The sequence below is a fragment of the Rattus rattus genome, chromosome 5, assembly GCF_011064425.1.
Source record: "Rattus rattus isolate New Zealand chromosome 5, Rrattus_CSIRO_v1, whole genome shotgun sequence".
NCBI classification, from domain to species: Eukaryota; Metazoa; Chordata; class Mammalia; order Rodentia; family Muridae; genus Rattus; species Rattus rattus.
In genome coordinates this window covers 103,819,140-103,833,373 of record NC_046158.1, presented here as the reverse complement: position 1 = coordinate 103,833,373, position 14,234 = coordinate 103,819,140, and the positions used below count along the sequence as shown (strand labels likewise).

The 14,234-nt window shown below is 46.5% G+C and overlaps 1 protein-coding gene across 1 annotated transcript in view; it reads left to right on the top strand.

Moving 5' to 3' along the window:
* The first annotated feature begins 6,475 nt into the window (after window positions 1-6,475).
* Window positions 6,476-14,234, top strand: part of Fbn1 (fibrillin 1) — a 196,910-nt gene continuing 189,151 nt past the window's right edge. Inside the window, exon 1 of the mRNA XM_032904117.1 lies at window positions 6,476-6,807. Within this exon, the coding sequence (XP_032760008.1) occupies window positions 6,644-6,807 (164 nt within the window). The 5' untranslated portion in view covers window positions 6,476-6,643. The remainder of the gene's footprint in view (window positions 6,808-14,234) is intronic.

The window sequence follows — 14,234 nt, the reverse complement described above, 5'->3', positions numbered from 1 at the left end:
GCACACAAGACGCTTGTCTAAGACGGCCCTGGTCAGCGTAGGTGAGTACGTGGTAGGTCTTAGAATTAAGACAGACAGTGCAAACGGAGGGGCAAGTTTAGGCATTTTGCTTAGATATTTGTTGCCCATTTCTTTTTGTATTATATATTTTTATTTTATATGCATTGGTGTTTTGCCTGAATGTATGTCTGTGCGAGGGTGTCAGATCATGGAGTGACAGAAAGTTGTGAGCCACCATGTGGGTCCTGGGAATTGAACCTGGGTTCTTTGGAAGGGCAGTCAGTGCTCTTAACTGCAGAGCCATCTCTCCAGCCCCTTGTTATCCATTTTTATGCAGTGAACAGCCTCAAAATTCAGAGGCTTCAAGCGCTCCATTTCTGTTTTTTGGTTTTTGGTTTGTTTTTTTTTTTTTTCATAATTTCACTGCTTTACTAATTCTTACACTCCCATTAGCTAGGATTACAGTGGCAGCCGAAGATGTCTGAGCTCCCCCATGTGATCCTTAGAGGAACAAAGCTCCCAGAAGGCTGTGGACTGGGAACTCGGGTTCTCAGAGACTCGTAGCTTCTTCAGTCTTGTGCTCCTGGGACTCTACAGATCAATGCACCATAGAGATGCCATCAGTGTCGCTGAGAGGCAGAGCAGGAAGGAAAGGGTGAAATGAAATTCACCGTAATTTAATAGAAAAGTGATATTCCCTCACTTCTGCCACACTAGAGGAGAGACTCTCAGTGGGTCCAGCCCATGCTCAGGGGAGGGAATTACCCTATGGCGTGAGTACCTGGGTGGGATTTTTGGAGGCCATTTCAGAGGCTGCTACACAATGACTTTGGCCCAGGAAGGAGTGGGTGGAGGCATCCAGCAGGAACTTGGACATCTGCACTGGGGCTCCAGGGACACTCTGGGGTGGAGGTACAGATTTGGGACTTTATGTTATAAGCAAGGGGTGAAATCATGGGAATAGATAAGTCAGCTAGGAAGAAACACGTTTTAATATCCACTAATTACTAGTATCCACTAATTACTAGTATCCACTAATTACTGTTGGGGGAAAATTGAGATTGAAAGTAAAAACAGATGTAGAAAAAGATAATGTTACTAAAGGAGACAGCTTGTCAGTCCTGTCTTTTTTTTTTTTTTTTTTTTTTTTTGGTTCTTTTTTTCGAGCTGGGGACCGAACCCAGGGCCTTTGCTTCCTAGGTAAGCACTCTACCGCTGAGCTAAATCCCAGCCCCTGTCAGTCCTGTCTTAATTAGAGTTTCAGATGGCCCATGACAGCAGGTTATGGTCTGCATTTCCTGGAATAAAGGGACTCTCATTAGGGTCCTGAAATAAAGTTCATTCTCTGCTGAAATTCTTCAATGTAAGTGACTAATTGAACCCCGGCGGAAATCGAGTGTCGCTTGCCCTCTGTCAGTTTGAACACAGAGGTCAGAATGGATTCCAGTTCTTCCAGGGCTCGGGGATGGAGACAATAAATGTTCTTGTGGTGTGACTAATCACGGTCATTTAAGAAACGATACCCCCGGGTCCACAGTAGCCTGCTGCCCTTCACAAATGCTCAGCCCAGGGTGTGTCCCAGAGAAGGATGGGAAATACCTCATCTGTCTCCTCTGGCCCCTAATCCTTCCCCCTTTCTGCTTTCGCCTCCTGCTCCTCTTTTTGTGTCTGGAATGTTCTTCCAAGACAGTTCTATTCAGCCAAACCCTACCCTCCTTTCAAGGCCCTACTCAAATCCCATTTCACTCATTAAATCTTCCTGACCAGAGCAGTCATGCCACTCCACCCACCCGTCTCCCACGTGGGTTCCTCACTTTGGTGACACCCAGCTTTGGAATGAGTCCCTAAGCCATTTTCTGTGCCGGTCTTTGCCTCACAGGCCAGGTAAATGGTAAACTTTGCCGATTGGAAACCCTCAGTCCAAAGGCCTGAGAGCTGCAAAACGTTACGTCACTTTCCCATTGAAAAAGATCAGCAGAATGCTTCACTGCCCATGAAAACTAAATGGAGCCCAAGTGTCAATCAAGGTCCACAGATGAAATCTGAGTTTTGCCTATAAAAGTCTTGGAGTACTCTCCTTCCCCTCTCGGTTTACTGTTTGCCATGTTTGGGACTTCGAAGATATGGACTCCTTTTTCCTATTCTGAGAGGGGGTGAAGCCCTGGGAGTATTTTTTAGGGGCATCTGCAAGATCTACCCTGGTGTGGCACACAGAGCTGGTGTTTAGTAAACATGTGTCAAATGGTACCCAGGGAGGGTGTGTTTTTAATTTGTGATGGATCCAATGTTACATCCCTCACTGCTGGCCAGGCCTCTTCTTTACCCTCCTCTGCTGTTGGGCTGGTATCTGTTATGTCTGGTAAGAAAAAAAAAAAAGACAGGCAATACCAGGGTGGGACCCAGAACTCATCAAAACATAAGTGAAATGAGGCTGGGAAATGGAGCTTTTGTTTTGGGTGGAGAGGAACTGTTTGCTTTGGGGGATTGAGGTAATGAAAGCTATTTCAATAACATAATTCAACATTTGTACACGCTCTCTGCCAGAAGTATGGCTAGGCTAGGCGAGCCTCACCCAGAGACCCCCATCTGCAAAATGCACAGGCTTAGTCTGAAGTGAGAACAAATTCTCCCCTCTGTTCGACGGCAGACAAAACTATACAGACCCTGTGGTTATGACTACGTCAGATGTATCACAGGAACAAAGACTCATGGGAAATGGAGAAAACGTTAGAATGGCGGGATTATAGGGAAACACCTAGAAACTAAGCAGTCAAGATATTCCTTTGATAAAGAAAAGTTCTGAAAGACGATGGAAAAATAAACAGTCTCGTCCTCGATGTGGCGTTTAGAAGGAGGTACTTAACTTTGGTCAAATTGGCTAATGAACAATTAATAAAATGTACATATACATCAGTCGATGGCTGTCAGTCAACTCATATTTACGTCCATCGCCACAGCCAAGGTTCACTTCCTTCATTCTCAAGAAAGTAGTGGGGCAACTGAGGCCCGACAAGCACCATGGCTCACCAAGGCTCTGTCAGTGGCTGGAACTGTGCTGGTCCTTTCTTTAGTACACCAAATAATAAGGAAGAATGGCGTGAGATTTTTAAAGTTGTCACCATATCGCTACCCAGAAAGGAACTTCATTGGCTATTTTGGCTAATATCCGTGGTTCTCCTTTGCAGGAAAAGCTGTCCTGTGTGGAAGTCACGGGGAGGAGAAACTGAAAGTGAAAGACAGGCTTGAGGACTGCCACAGCCCTTGCCAGCCCCCTACTTGCTGGGGAAGACTTGAGATCACACTGTGAGGTAAATGGAACCCTTACTGGGGTTTGTTCTGTGCTACCTGGACCAAGTCTTCTGAGTGCCCTGCATTCAGTTGCTCCCTTCCTTATGTTGCTGAGTGGCAGCCTCCAGGAGACAGGGTCACATTGCCTCTTGCATGCCACCTGAATACAGAGCGAACAGGCCATTTCAAGATTGCACAGTGGGTCAGAACAGCCTGGATACACAGAGGTCAGGCCAAAGTCTCTCCTAACCCCCAGAAGCCTTGCTTCTGTTAACCATGGAACTATGGTTCCTCTGTTTGGACCCGTTTCCCACCCTTAGTAATAATATCCATGCCACCTGTTTGTATCTGGGGAACTTTGAAAGATGTCCCTGTCGATGTCCACCGCAGACTTTAACAACTGGGTCCTTGCGTCTAGTTCCTAGATCCCACTGTGCATCTACAGTTAAGAACACTGCTCTCTCTCTAAGTAGTCATGATACCTTAAAAGGGTTCGTTGATACTTTCTCAGGGAAGCTTTCCCTGTTGACCCTAGCCTAGGCCTAGTCACCGTCATATACACAGTAGCCTGTGTTTGTTGGCATGTGACATTGTAGCTATTGTTTCAAGCTTGCCTTCCCTGTAGACCACCTGCTGTGCACAGGGACTGAAACTCCTGGCTTACTCACAAGTAATTCCGATTCATTCATGCACTGGGTGGCAGGAGTATTCAATCCCTACTTCTTCAATGAATGGTTCTTTCCTTTATTACATTTAGGGTATATGTACTCATACTCACGCTCGTACGTGTGTGTATGAGTGTGCTGAGTACATTGATCGGAGGACAACGTTCTTTCCTTCCTTTTGCCACGTAGATCCCAGTGATAGAACTCAGGTTATCAGACTTGACACTTTATTTGGGCGGAGCCATCTCCTGGCTCTGGAATGAATGACTCTTTACTTACCTGGGGATGCATGACCGAATCTCCAGTTCATGGATCTGTCAAGGGCACTTTTTCTTTGAAGGCGAGACCTTAATTAAACCAGATAATATACTTAAGTGATTATGAATTTAAACCAGTGTTTTCCTCTTCCCATTCGGGTATGAAAGCGGCGCAGTGAGTCCGTTTTCATGGTCCATCTCAAAAAGAAGGTGGAGTTGGTAACGTGCCTCGATCTTTGTAATCTCATATCTGGGCACGAAATGTTGAAAACAAGAAAAATCCCGATCAACAAGATGTGTGCATTCTTTTTTTTTATTATTGGATATTTCTTTATTTACATTTCAAATGTTATTCCCTTTCCCGGTTTCCTGTCCATAAGCTCCCTATCTCCTCCCCCTCCCCTTCTTCTATAAGGGTGTTTCCCTCCCCATCCATCCCCCTTCCCGCCCCACCCTGACATTCCCTTACACTGGGAGGTCCAACCTTGGCAAGACCAAGGGCTTCTTCTTCCATTGGTACTCAACAGGGCCATCCTCTGCTACATATGCAGTTGGAGCCATGGGTGAGTCTTTGGGTAGTAGTTTAGCCCCTGGAAGCTCTGGTTGGTTGGCATTGTTCTTATGGAGTTGCAAACCTCTTCAGCTCTTTCAAGATGTGTGCATTCTTAGGGTATTTGTGCTGAACGTGACAGTTGGTGATCAGAAGTCCCTGGTTCATGTGGTATACCCTGATGTGGATTTCAGCTAAGCTGTAGTGCTGAGGATACTTGTGTATTCTAGACACACGCACCCCTCGTGCACATGTACGCATGTGCTCTCTGTATAGTGCGCGCTCATGTGAAAATAGAGTTCTTCCAGGAAACCCCATTCTTAACTGAGAATTGGGCAAGAGAATCACAGGCCCCTGACTGACTTAGACTTTTGCAGTCCCTTAATTTAGCCTAGGTGAGTAGCTTGCCCCGAGCCTTGGAAGAACCGCTCCTCCAGCCGTCTCTTGACACGGACGTGCCCCCTTTTCAGCCAACCTGTTGGCTGGCTCTGTGGTGGTGGCCTTGCCACAAGCCCAGCTGGAGCCTACAGTTTCTCCTCCCAGCCAGACAGCAGAGACACAGAAGGCTGGGTTGAGAAGCAAGGACCACTGCCACAGGGCCCCTTTCTGGCCAGGGCCTCCTGGGCCTCGGAGACCAAGGTGTCCAACATGCGTTCTCAGTGCAGGTGGCACAGCTCTCCGTCTTCTGTCCGCGGGAATCTCCGGTCTAGACCTCTCAGCCGCAGGCAGAACGGTCTAAACCGCTACTCCATCTCTTCCCATTCCCTTTTCTCCACCCCGGGACGGAATATCCCAGGCCAGGCAGGACTGGGTCACCTCCGCCTCCTCCCAGGGCACTGATCCGGCGAATGAGGGAGGCCCGGGTCCCGGGCGGTGGCTGGCAGAGGGGAGTGGAAAGGGAGGATAGATGGGGCCGGGGGTGGGGTGGTGATGGGGGGAGGTGGGGAGGGTGTCATTTTCTTTTTCTTTCTTTCTTTTTTTTTAAAAAAGTATTTCTCTCGCGAGAAACCGCTGCGCGGACGATACTTGAAGAGGTGGGAAAGGAGGGGGCCGCAGAGTTGGGGCAGAGACTGTGGGTGCCACAGGCGGCCACAGCTGGGACAGCTGCGGAGCAGAGCAGCCACCGCCGCCTGAGAGTCCAAGCCGCTAGTCCAGTGGGTCTCACGGGGTCCCGCCGGGGTCGGGCGGCAGGCGGGGGTCTGGAGGGCCGTTTGCGCGGCCTCGAGGGCAGGAGGCCGGGCAGGGTGAGGGGTTGTCTCGAGCATCTGCAGCTGGCCCTCTCTGCCTGACAGCTGCAAGACCCGGGACTGCAGTGCCCTGCTCCACGTCGGATGCAGGGGACTGCGGGGTTGGCGGTGACCCGGTATGTGGGCGGAGAGGACCCTGTTTGGGGAGCTGGGGCGTCAGCCGTCACCGCGCGCAATCAGTGCCATTAAGACATTGTAGGCAGCCGGCTCGCGGGACGCCGGGGCTCCCTGGGGACACAGTACTTGGCGCCGCGAGGCCGCAGGGTCCGCGGATGCCAGTCGCCGGGCTCTGGCTCTGCAGCCAGCTGGAATCGAACGGTCCTCGTTCCTCCGGCTAACTGCGCCACGCGCAGGCGGCGCGCGGGCTGGGCTCGGCACCGGGGACTGCGAGCTTTCAGCATCCCGGAGCCCTGAGTGTCTCCCCACCCCCGCCCCCGCCTTGGGGACTTGTCTGTGTTGCAGGACAGGGGCTGCCCGAAGTGGGAGCAGTCCCGAGAGAAGAAAGCGGTAGGACCCAGGCCGGGACCTCCCTGTAGCAGGACAGCGGGACAGCGAGACAGCGAGACAGCGGGATCCCGGAGACGCGGGCCGCTGGAAGGCGCGGCGGCGGCGGAGCGAGTGGCGGCCGGCGGCACCATGCGGCGAGGAGGGCTGCTGGAGGTCGCGCTGGCTTTCGCCCTGCTCCTCGAGTCCTACACGAGCCATGGGGCGGATGCCAATCTGGAGGCTGGGAGCCTAAAGGAGACCAGAGCCAATCGCGCCAAGAGACGAGGCGGCGGAGGACACGATGCTCTGAAAGGGTAAGAGAGGCTCCCAGCCGCTTAGGTGTGCCTCCCCTCGCCCTTCTTGGGACTTTGAGATCCACAGCAACTGACAGGGCCAGTTCTGGCCGGTAGAGGACCCTGGGTGAGACCTCTTGGGGACAGCCTGAAAGCGCCATGGTTACTCGGTCATCAACTCTTGTTCAGATAACTTGCCTTGTTCCTGGCCCAGAGGAGAGGTCCTGGCTGGAGGGAATCCTGGGCTATTGTTGAGGCAGATTTGGGGAGGCGAGAAAGATTCCTTGTGGAAGAAGGGGAGGAGCTGAAACCCAGAGAAAGGGAGAAGCCCACTGCTTTTGCTGCTTACCAATTCCGGTAGTGTGCAGGGAGAAGTGCTTTCCCATGTGGGCATCAGCTCTTTGGGAGGCAGCAAGGAAAGGAAAGAATTCGGAGACCAAGATGAGCTGCATGGTGAGGAGATGGTCCGCTCCTAAGACATGCTCATGAAGACCAGGACTGTACACTCCCTTTCAGACTCTGGAAGTCTGCGGGGCAAAGGTTTTTGAGAACTAGTGTCTGGGCTACTTGAATTCTGCTTGTGGCTGCTGGAGTAATGTCGCTGTGGCTGGCCCAAAGCGGGTGTTCTTGTGGTATCTTCTTGGAAAACCCATGTACTATTAGCTTCCCACGCCCCAGTATTACAGCAGGAGTGATTTAGATTGGTCAGGTTGGCGGTCTAAGGCTTGGCAGTTTCCGGAGCTGAAGGAGAGTGGAAATAATTCTTTTAAGCGTTTTTAAACGTTTAAAAAGGACAATCTCTGAAATTAAGTTGGAGCCTCTATTAGAAGGGGTAGGATGGAAATGAATGGCCACTGTTCTGTCCTTTGGAAGAGCCTGCTCATTGATCTCAGGGAATGCACACGCTGAACTTTCTTGTCATTCTAGGGGTGCATTGACCCTGTAACTTGATAATGTGACCCGGATGACATGGTGAAGGTGCTCTTAGGATATTCTTTTGTTTGTTTTGTATACTGTTTTGTGTATATGTAGTGATGTAGTGTATGTATGTATGTATGTATGTATGTATGTTTGTATGTATTTGTATGGCTTCAGTACAAGAAGCAAGAGAGGGGTGCATGGAACAGTTTTTGAGTCCTTGTCTGGATGAGGGATCAGTGAGCACTTAGGCTGTGCTAAAATCTTTCTGATTGTTTGATCTCAGAAAATAGCTAAACCAGTTCTGTCCTGACCTTTGTGGAAAACAGACCCAGAATTCTAACAACATCATTGGGAATAACTCTGACCAAGCAACAGACAACAGTTGCCCTGTGTAGAAGGCTTGACGAGAGTTCAGTAAATGGGTGGAAAAGCTGATTTTAATATGTTCTCAAGAGGGCTTTGTTTGGTTCAGCATTTTTCTTTCAAAAGTATATTTCTGCTGCACAATATCATCTTAGTGTCTATTGTGATGGAATTGCTCATATATACATGTACACACACACACACACACACACACACACACACACACATATATATATGAGAGGGAGCTAGGAGGAAGGGAGGGAGGGAGAGAGGGAGAGATATAGATAGACATAGATGATGGATGGATAGATTAGATAGATAGATAGATAGATGGATAGATAGATAGATAGATGGATAGATAGATAGATAGATCGATCTTTCACTCTGGGTGGCAAGTCTTAAGGCTAGAGCTTTATGGATCTTAACGTGTTTCTGTCACCAGCTCGTGTGTCCCTTTGGGAGGAGACAACCTGACAGGCAGAGAGTATTTCCTTTTTCTGCTGGCAGAGCTGCTCTTTACCACACCACTGGGGTTCACATGTGCTTATGAATGCCGTTACATCTCTGTACTTCTCCTAGTGTCTGATCTCCAACAGATCCCAGCCTGTCGCAGTTTTTGTGAGTCTTTTTCACACGCAGCATTAGTAGAACAGCCATTATGACTATCCCTAGCTCTTATGATATTTATATGGCTTTCTGCCTCCATTTCTATGTATGGCTGTGGCCAAAAAGACTTTAAAAGATATACAATTAAAAGTACTTCCTTTCTACTTTTTATGTACATTGCACATATTTTTCTAGCAAAATTATAGACATATACACATCTACATATGCAGTACATATATTACCTACATGCATGTTATATATATGTATATATATGAACATATGTATGTATACATGCCTTACTATATGGATAAACTGTATATAATGTATGCCTTCACTTTTTATATATCTTCATTGTATCCAACTGTTAACTTATGTTCTTTTGGTTTGTAGATTTCAATGATATGGTGGTGCAGAGCCAAATGATGGCTCTTGAGAGTATAGTAAATATTTTGCTATTAACAACATCTTTCTGTATATTGCATGCATATGCATAAGCTTATATGTGGCACAATGTAATCTAAGCACAACTGCTGGATCATAGTTTTCTCCTAGATTCTAAACACACCCATTCTGATGCTGATTTTGAAATCTCTCTTTACTCACTGCCATTACGGTCTCACGTGAAGAGTCTTTCAGCCATGGTCTGCTGTGTAAACCATAAGAAGAGCAAGCTATGCACGGTGTTTGCCCAGTTATAAGGTTTCTATTTGTCTTCACTAATGTGTTATGCAGTTCAAAGCTCCCCTCTGACTACGCTGACACCTGCTTGTTAGTTGGATGGACATGCTGGGTTTCTGAAGTAGAGGTGGTTTGTAGACCCACTTATGTGAAACAGAGGTGATGACTGAGGTGTTTTGATGCATTGCTAATAATTCACACACTGATGTCTGGCACGGACTGTCTGCTCTCCCACAAGCCCCACCCTCTGCTCTTCCTCTGATGGTGACAGGTGCCAGACCTAAGTTTCCTGTCAGGTCTGTTGCTCTGCAGACTGGAGAACTTGTCCCCCGCTAGGCATGCCACCCCAGTCCGTCTTCTCTCCTGCTCCCTTTAGCAGTGTTTCCTTCCGTTTTTCTTCTTGCTGGGCAGCAGAGCTTTGGCACTGTAGAAATTTAAGCATCCTCAGTCCCCACCCCAACTTTTGCTATGTTTTCTTGAAGTAAATTGTCAATTTCTGCTTTTATTGGGAACATTTCTTTCTTTCTTCCTTCCTTTCTTCCTTTCTTTCTTTTAATTAAAAGATATGGTGGTCCCCATTCACTCAGCAAAAACCCACATTTCCTTAATTTTCCAGTGAAAGTTTGAATGTTTATTTATTTTTTTATATTCTACTTATTTGTTGTATGTGTTTGGGCAACACAGTGTGTGTGTGTGTGTGTGTGTGTGTCCGTCCAGAGGACAACTTGCAGAATCTCTCACTCAATCACTAGTTTCTGGAAATTGAACTAAAGCTGTCACACTTGGCAGTAGGCACATTTACCTGCTAAGCCATCTTACTGGCCCACAGTTTGCAAGCTTAAAAAATAATTTTCAAATAGTAAATGCATTTAGTAGTTTTCTTTTGCCTGGTCATGTGTGAAAAGACTTGTTGAGAAATAACACAGTCTTAACGGGCATTTCATTTCGTATGAATTTCTCTCAGCTAAAGTTTAACACTGTGATTAGGTAAAAAGTGGAAGATGTTTCAGTAGTATACACACAGTACCACCAAGGACAATAACAGCAAAAGCAAGAAGCCAGCCCTAGTTGGAGAGAGGAGTTATGTGTCCTAACTTTATGATGGCCTTATTTCTTTAGTGCCCAAATAAGGAAATATTACAGTTTCATGCCAAAGGGAGACATTCCTTAGTCTGAAACTCTTTTTCCCTAAGTCTCCAGTAATTGGGAATGAGTCTTGTGTCCTTGTTGCTGGTACGTGGCTTGACAGACTTACAGGCTGACAGGCTGACACAGGCTGACAGGCTGACAGGTTGACAGATTGATAGGCTTACAGGTAGACAGGCTGACAGGTTGACAGGCTGACAGGCTGACACAGACTGATACAGACTGATAGGCTGACAGGCTGACACAGGCTAACCCAGGCTGACACAGACTTACAGGTTGACAGCCTGACAGGCTGACACAGACTGATACAGACTGACAGGCTGACACAGGCTGACACAGGCTGACACAGGCTGACATAGACTTACAGGTTGACATAGGCTGACACAGGCTGACACAGGCTGACAGGCTGACAAGTTGACACAGGCTGACATAGGCTGACACAGGCTGACAGGCTGACAAGTTGACACAGGCTGACATAGGCTAACAGGATGACAGGCTTACAGGTTGAGAGACTGACAGGTTGACAGACTGACAGGTTGACAGGCAGACAGGCTGACAGACTAACACAGGCTGACAGGTTGACACAGGCTGACAGGCTGACACAGGCTGACAGGCTGACAGACTGACACAAGCTTACACAGGCTGACACAGGCTGACACAGGCTGACAGGTTGACAGGTTGACACAGGCTGACAGACTGACAACTTGACACAGGCTGACAAGCTGACACAAGCTGACACAGACTGACAGGTTGACAGGTTGACAGGTTGACACAGGCTAACACAGGCTAACAGGCTGATAGGTTGACATAGGCTGATAGACTGACACAGGCTGACAAGGCTGATACAGGCTGATAGGCTGACAGGTTGACATAGGCTGACAGGTTGACACAGTTGACAAGTTGACATTCACAGGACTCCCATGTGTTTTACAAGGTTTGTCACCCTTCTCTTGATTTTTTTTGGTCTTTGTTTATATGTTTATATTGTCCAGAGTTTTTATTAGTATAAAAACACCTATGGAAAAGATCATAATCAGGGTAGATTATGTGATGGCAAATTCCGGAGATTAATTACAGAAGCGAGTTCTTAGTGAAATTTCATGGGAATAACAGAGGCTTTAAACAGCCTGTTTGACTCATAAAGACAGTGTTAAGATTCAGCTGAAGTCACATAGTCTCCTAATTGCATATAGGGGAAGTCCTGAAAAATAGCATCTTTTGTTGTCACATTTATGAGAAGAGGAAGCTAATATATTGAGACACAATTTAAAAACACAGATTTTCTTAAGCAGGAAGTTTATGTAATTCCAATTTTTAAATAAAAAGTAAAAAAATTATTTGATTTTTTCATCTATGCCTTTAAAGAACGGGTAAGCTATTGATATAAATGAATAAAAACACACATTAACACACAGCGTCATGATTTCAGAGTGGAAGGCGACGGAAGTCTAGACATGTCTTCAAGCTTAATTGGAATTTTAAATAATATTGAAACAGTCCTTTGTTAAAAACCATAGCATTATACTAATAACCCATAACTACCCCAACAAAATGCTAAACAACTAGAATATACATTCAGAACCAAACCACTCACTCAGATACTCTGGGAGCTTTAGCTTTGGTTTTCCATTTACTTGCTTTTTTGGAAGACAAGTAAACTATTTTAACAACTTCTTTGATTCTGGACACTGCCCAGCACCTGGGCTTGCTTTAATAACATTCCTCAAGAGAGCTGAAATCACTCATCTATCAAACACAACACCAAAAGTCTGTGAACACTTATTATTTCATGATTATTAAAACGTGATTATTCCTTGTGTGGTCTCACATGTGCATGTGTGTATTCTTGTGTGCACAGGTGTACATGTGTGTTTGTGTGTGTTGGGGAGGGGTGAACTGGCACATATATGGACACGTCGATGGTGGTCAGAGGTCGGTTTGAGGAGTCATTTCTCAGGAGTCATCCACCTTGTTTAATGAAGCTGGGGCTCTCCCTGGGGCTGCTCTCTGATTAGACTATCCTGACTGGCCAGCAAGCACCTGGTAACTGTCTGTCTCTGTCTCCCAGGGCTGGAATTCCAGGTTTGCAACACCTGTCTGGCTTGATGAGTTGGGGTTAGGGATTGAACTGAAGCCCACATTTTGCTGTGAAGGTCTCTCCCTAGACCCTAGACTTGATTTTCTTTCCTATTAGTTTGTGAAATCATTAAAGGCAAATCATAATATCATCAATCATAAATCATAATAACACTAATAGAACCACTAATACCATTAAATGTGTTTCAAAGAACCTTTAATTCTGGAAGCCTTGATCGGAACCCAGTGTTTACTTAGTTCAGTGGAATTCCAGAGATGTGTAACAACACCTAGCTTGGAGGGGCTTCATAGTTTACAGATGACCAAAATCCATTCACGAAGAGCAGCCACAGACAGTCTGCTATCAGGCTAAACAACGCTGCAGCATTGTGTTCCTTGGTTTGATGAAGTTAAGCACTGATAAATTCTTCCAAGGACTTTGAGCGAGTGTATTGGTCATCCTGGAGCTGGGGGCAGGATGGGGCGGGGCTGGGGGGAAATCAAAACTCAAAATGTGAAGTTTAGTTTTTATCAAACATGCACCTATTTCACAGCATTATAAACTAAAATCATTGTATCTCTAAACAGAGACTTAGGGCCTGGTGTAATAGTCGTGTACGACAGTGCTTAGACAGCACTTACGTGAGAAACTGCTCTCTGTATGTTCTAGGCACACACGTAGCGTTCATCCGATCCATACAGTATTTCTAGGAGATGGCAGTTGGCTCCATCCATTCACCCTGACAAACATAACCAAAGTCTTACTATTCAACTTTTTAAAACTAATTTTAATTGTGGTTTTTATTTCTTGCATCAATGAGCTAAGATGCAGGACCAAGATATTGGTGAAATTCCACTTAAAACTTCTAATAATCTGTAGTAATAGTTCAAAAATCCTAAGTGTGGTTAATCTCATACCATACTTAAATAAAAATGTTTTCTGAGACTTCAGCCCAGCATTAATAAACGGAAAGAATCATATGATGTCAGTGCCATCAGGACCTTGGATGGTGCATTACTAAAGTTGTAGTAACCATCTCAGACACACCCTTCTATACTCCCCAGCCTCTGAGCCAAGAGTATTATGTATTAATTTTTTGTTGGACATTTTTATTTACATTTCAAATGTTATTCCCTTTCCTGGTTTCCTGGACATAAACTCCCTATCCCATCCCCTTCCCTTCTTCTGTAAGGGTATTCCCCTCCCCATCCATTTCCCCCTCCCGACATTCCCCTACACTGGGGGTCCAACCTTGACAGAACCAAGGGCTTCTCCTTCCATTGGTGCCCAACAAGGCCTTCCTCTGCTACATATGTAGTTGGAGCCTTGGGTTTGTTCATGTATAGTCTTTGGGTAGTGGTTTAGTCCCTGGGAGCTCTGGTTGGTTGGCATTGTTGTTCTTATGGGGTTGCAAACCCCTTCAGCTCTTTCAATCCTTTCTCTAATTCCTCTAACGGGGGTCCTGTTCTCAGTTCAGTGGTTTGCTGCTAGCATTCATCTCTGTATTTGACATGCTCTGGCTGTGTCTCTCAGGAGACATCTATATCCAGTTCCTGTCAGCATGCACTTCTTAGCTTCATCAATCTTATCTAGTTTTGGTGGCTGTATATGTATGGGCCACTTGTGGGGCAGGCTCTGAATGGCCGTTCCTTCAGTC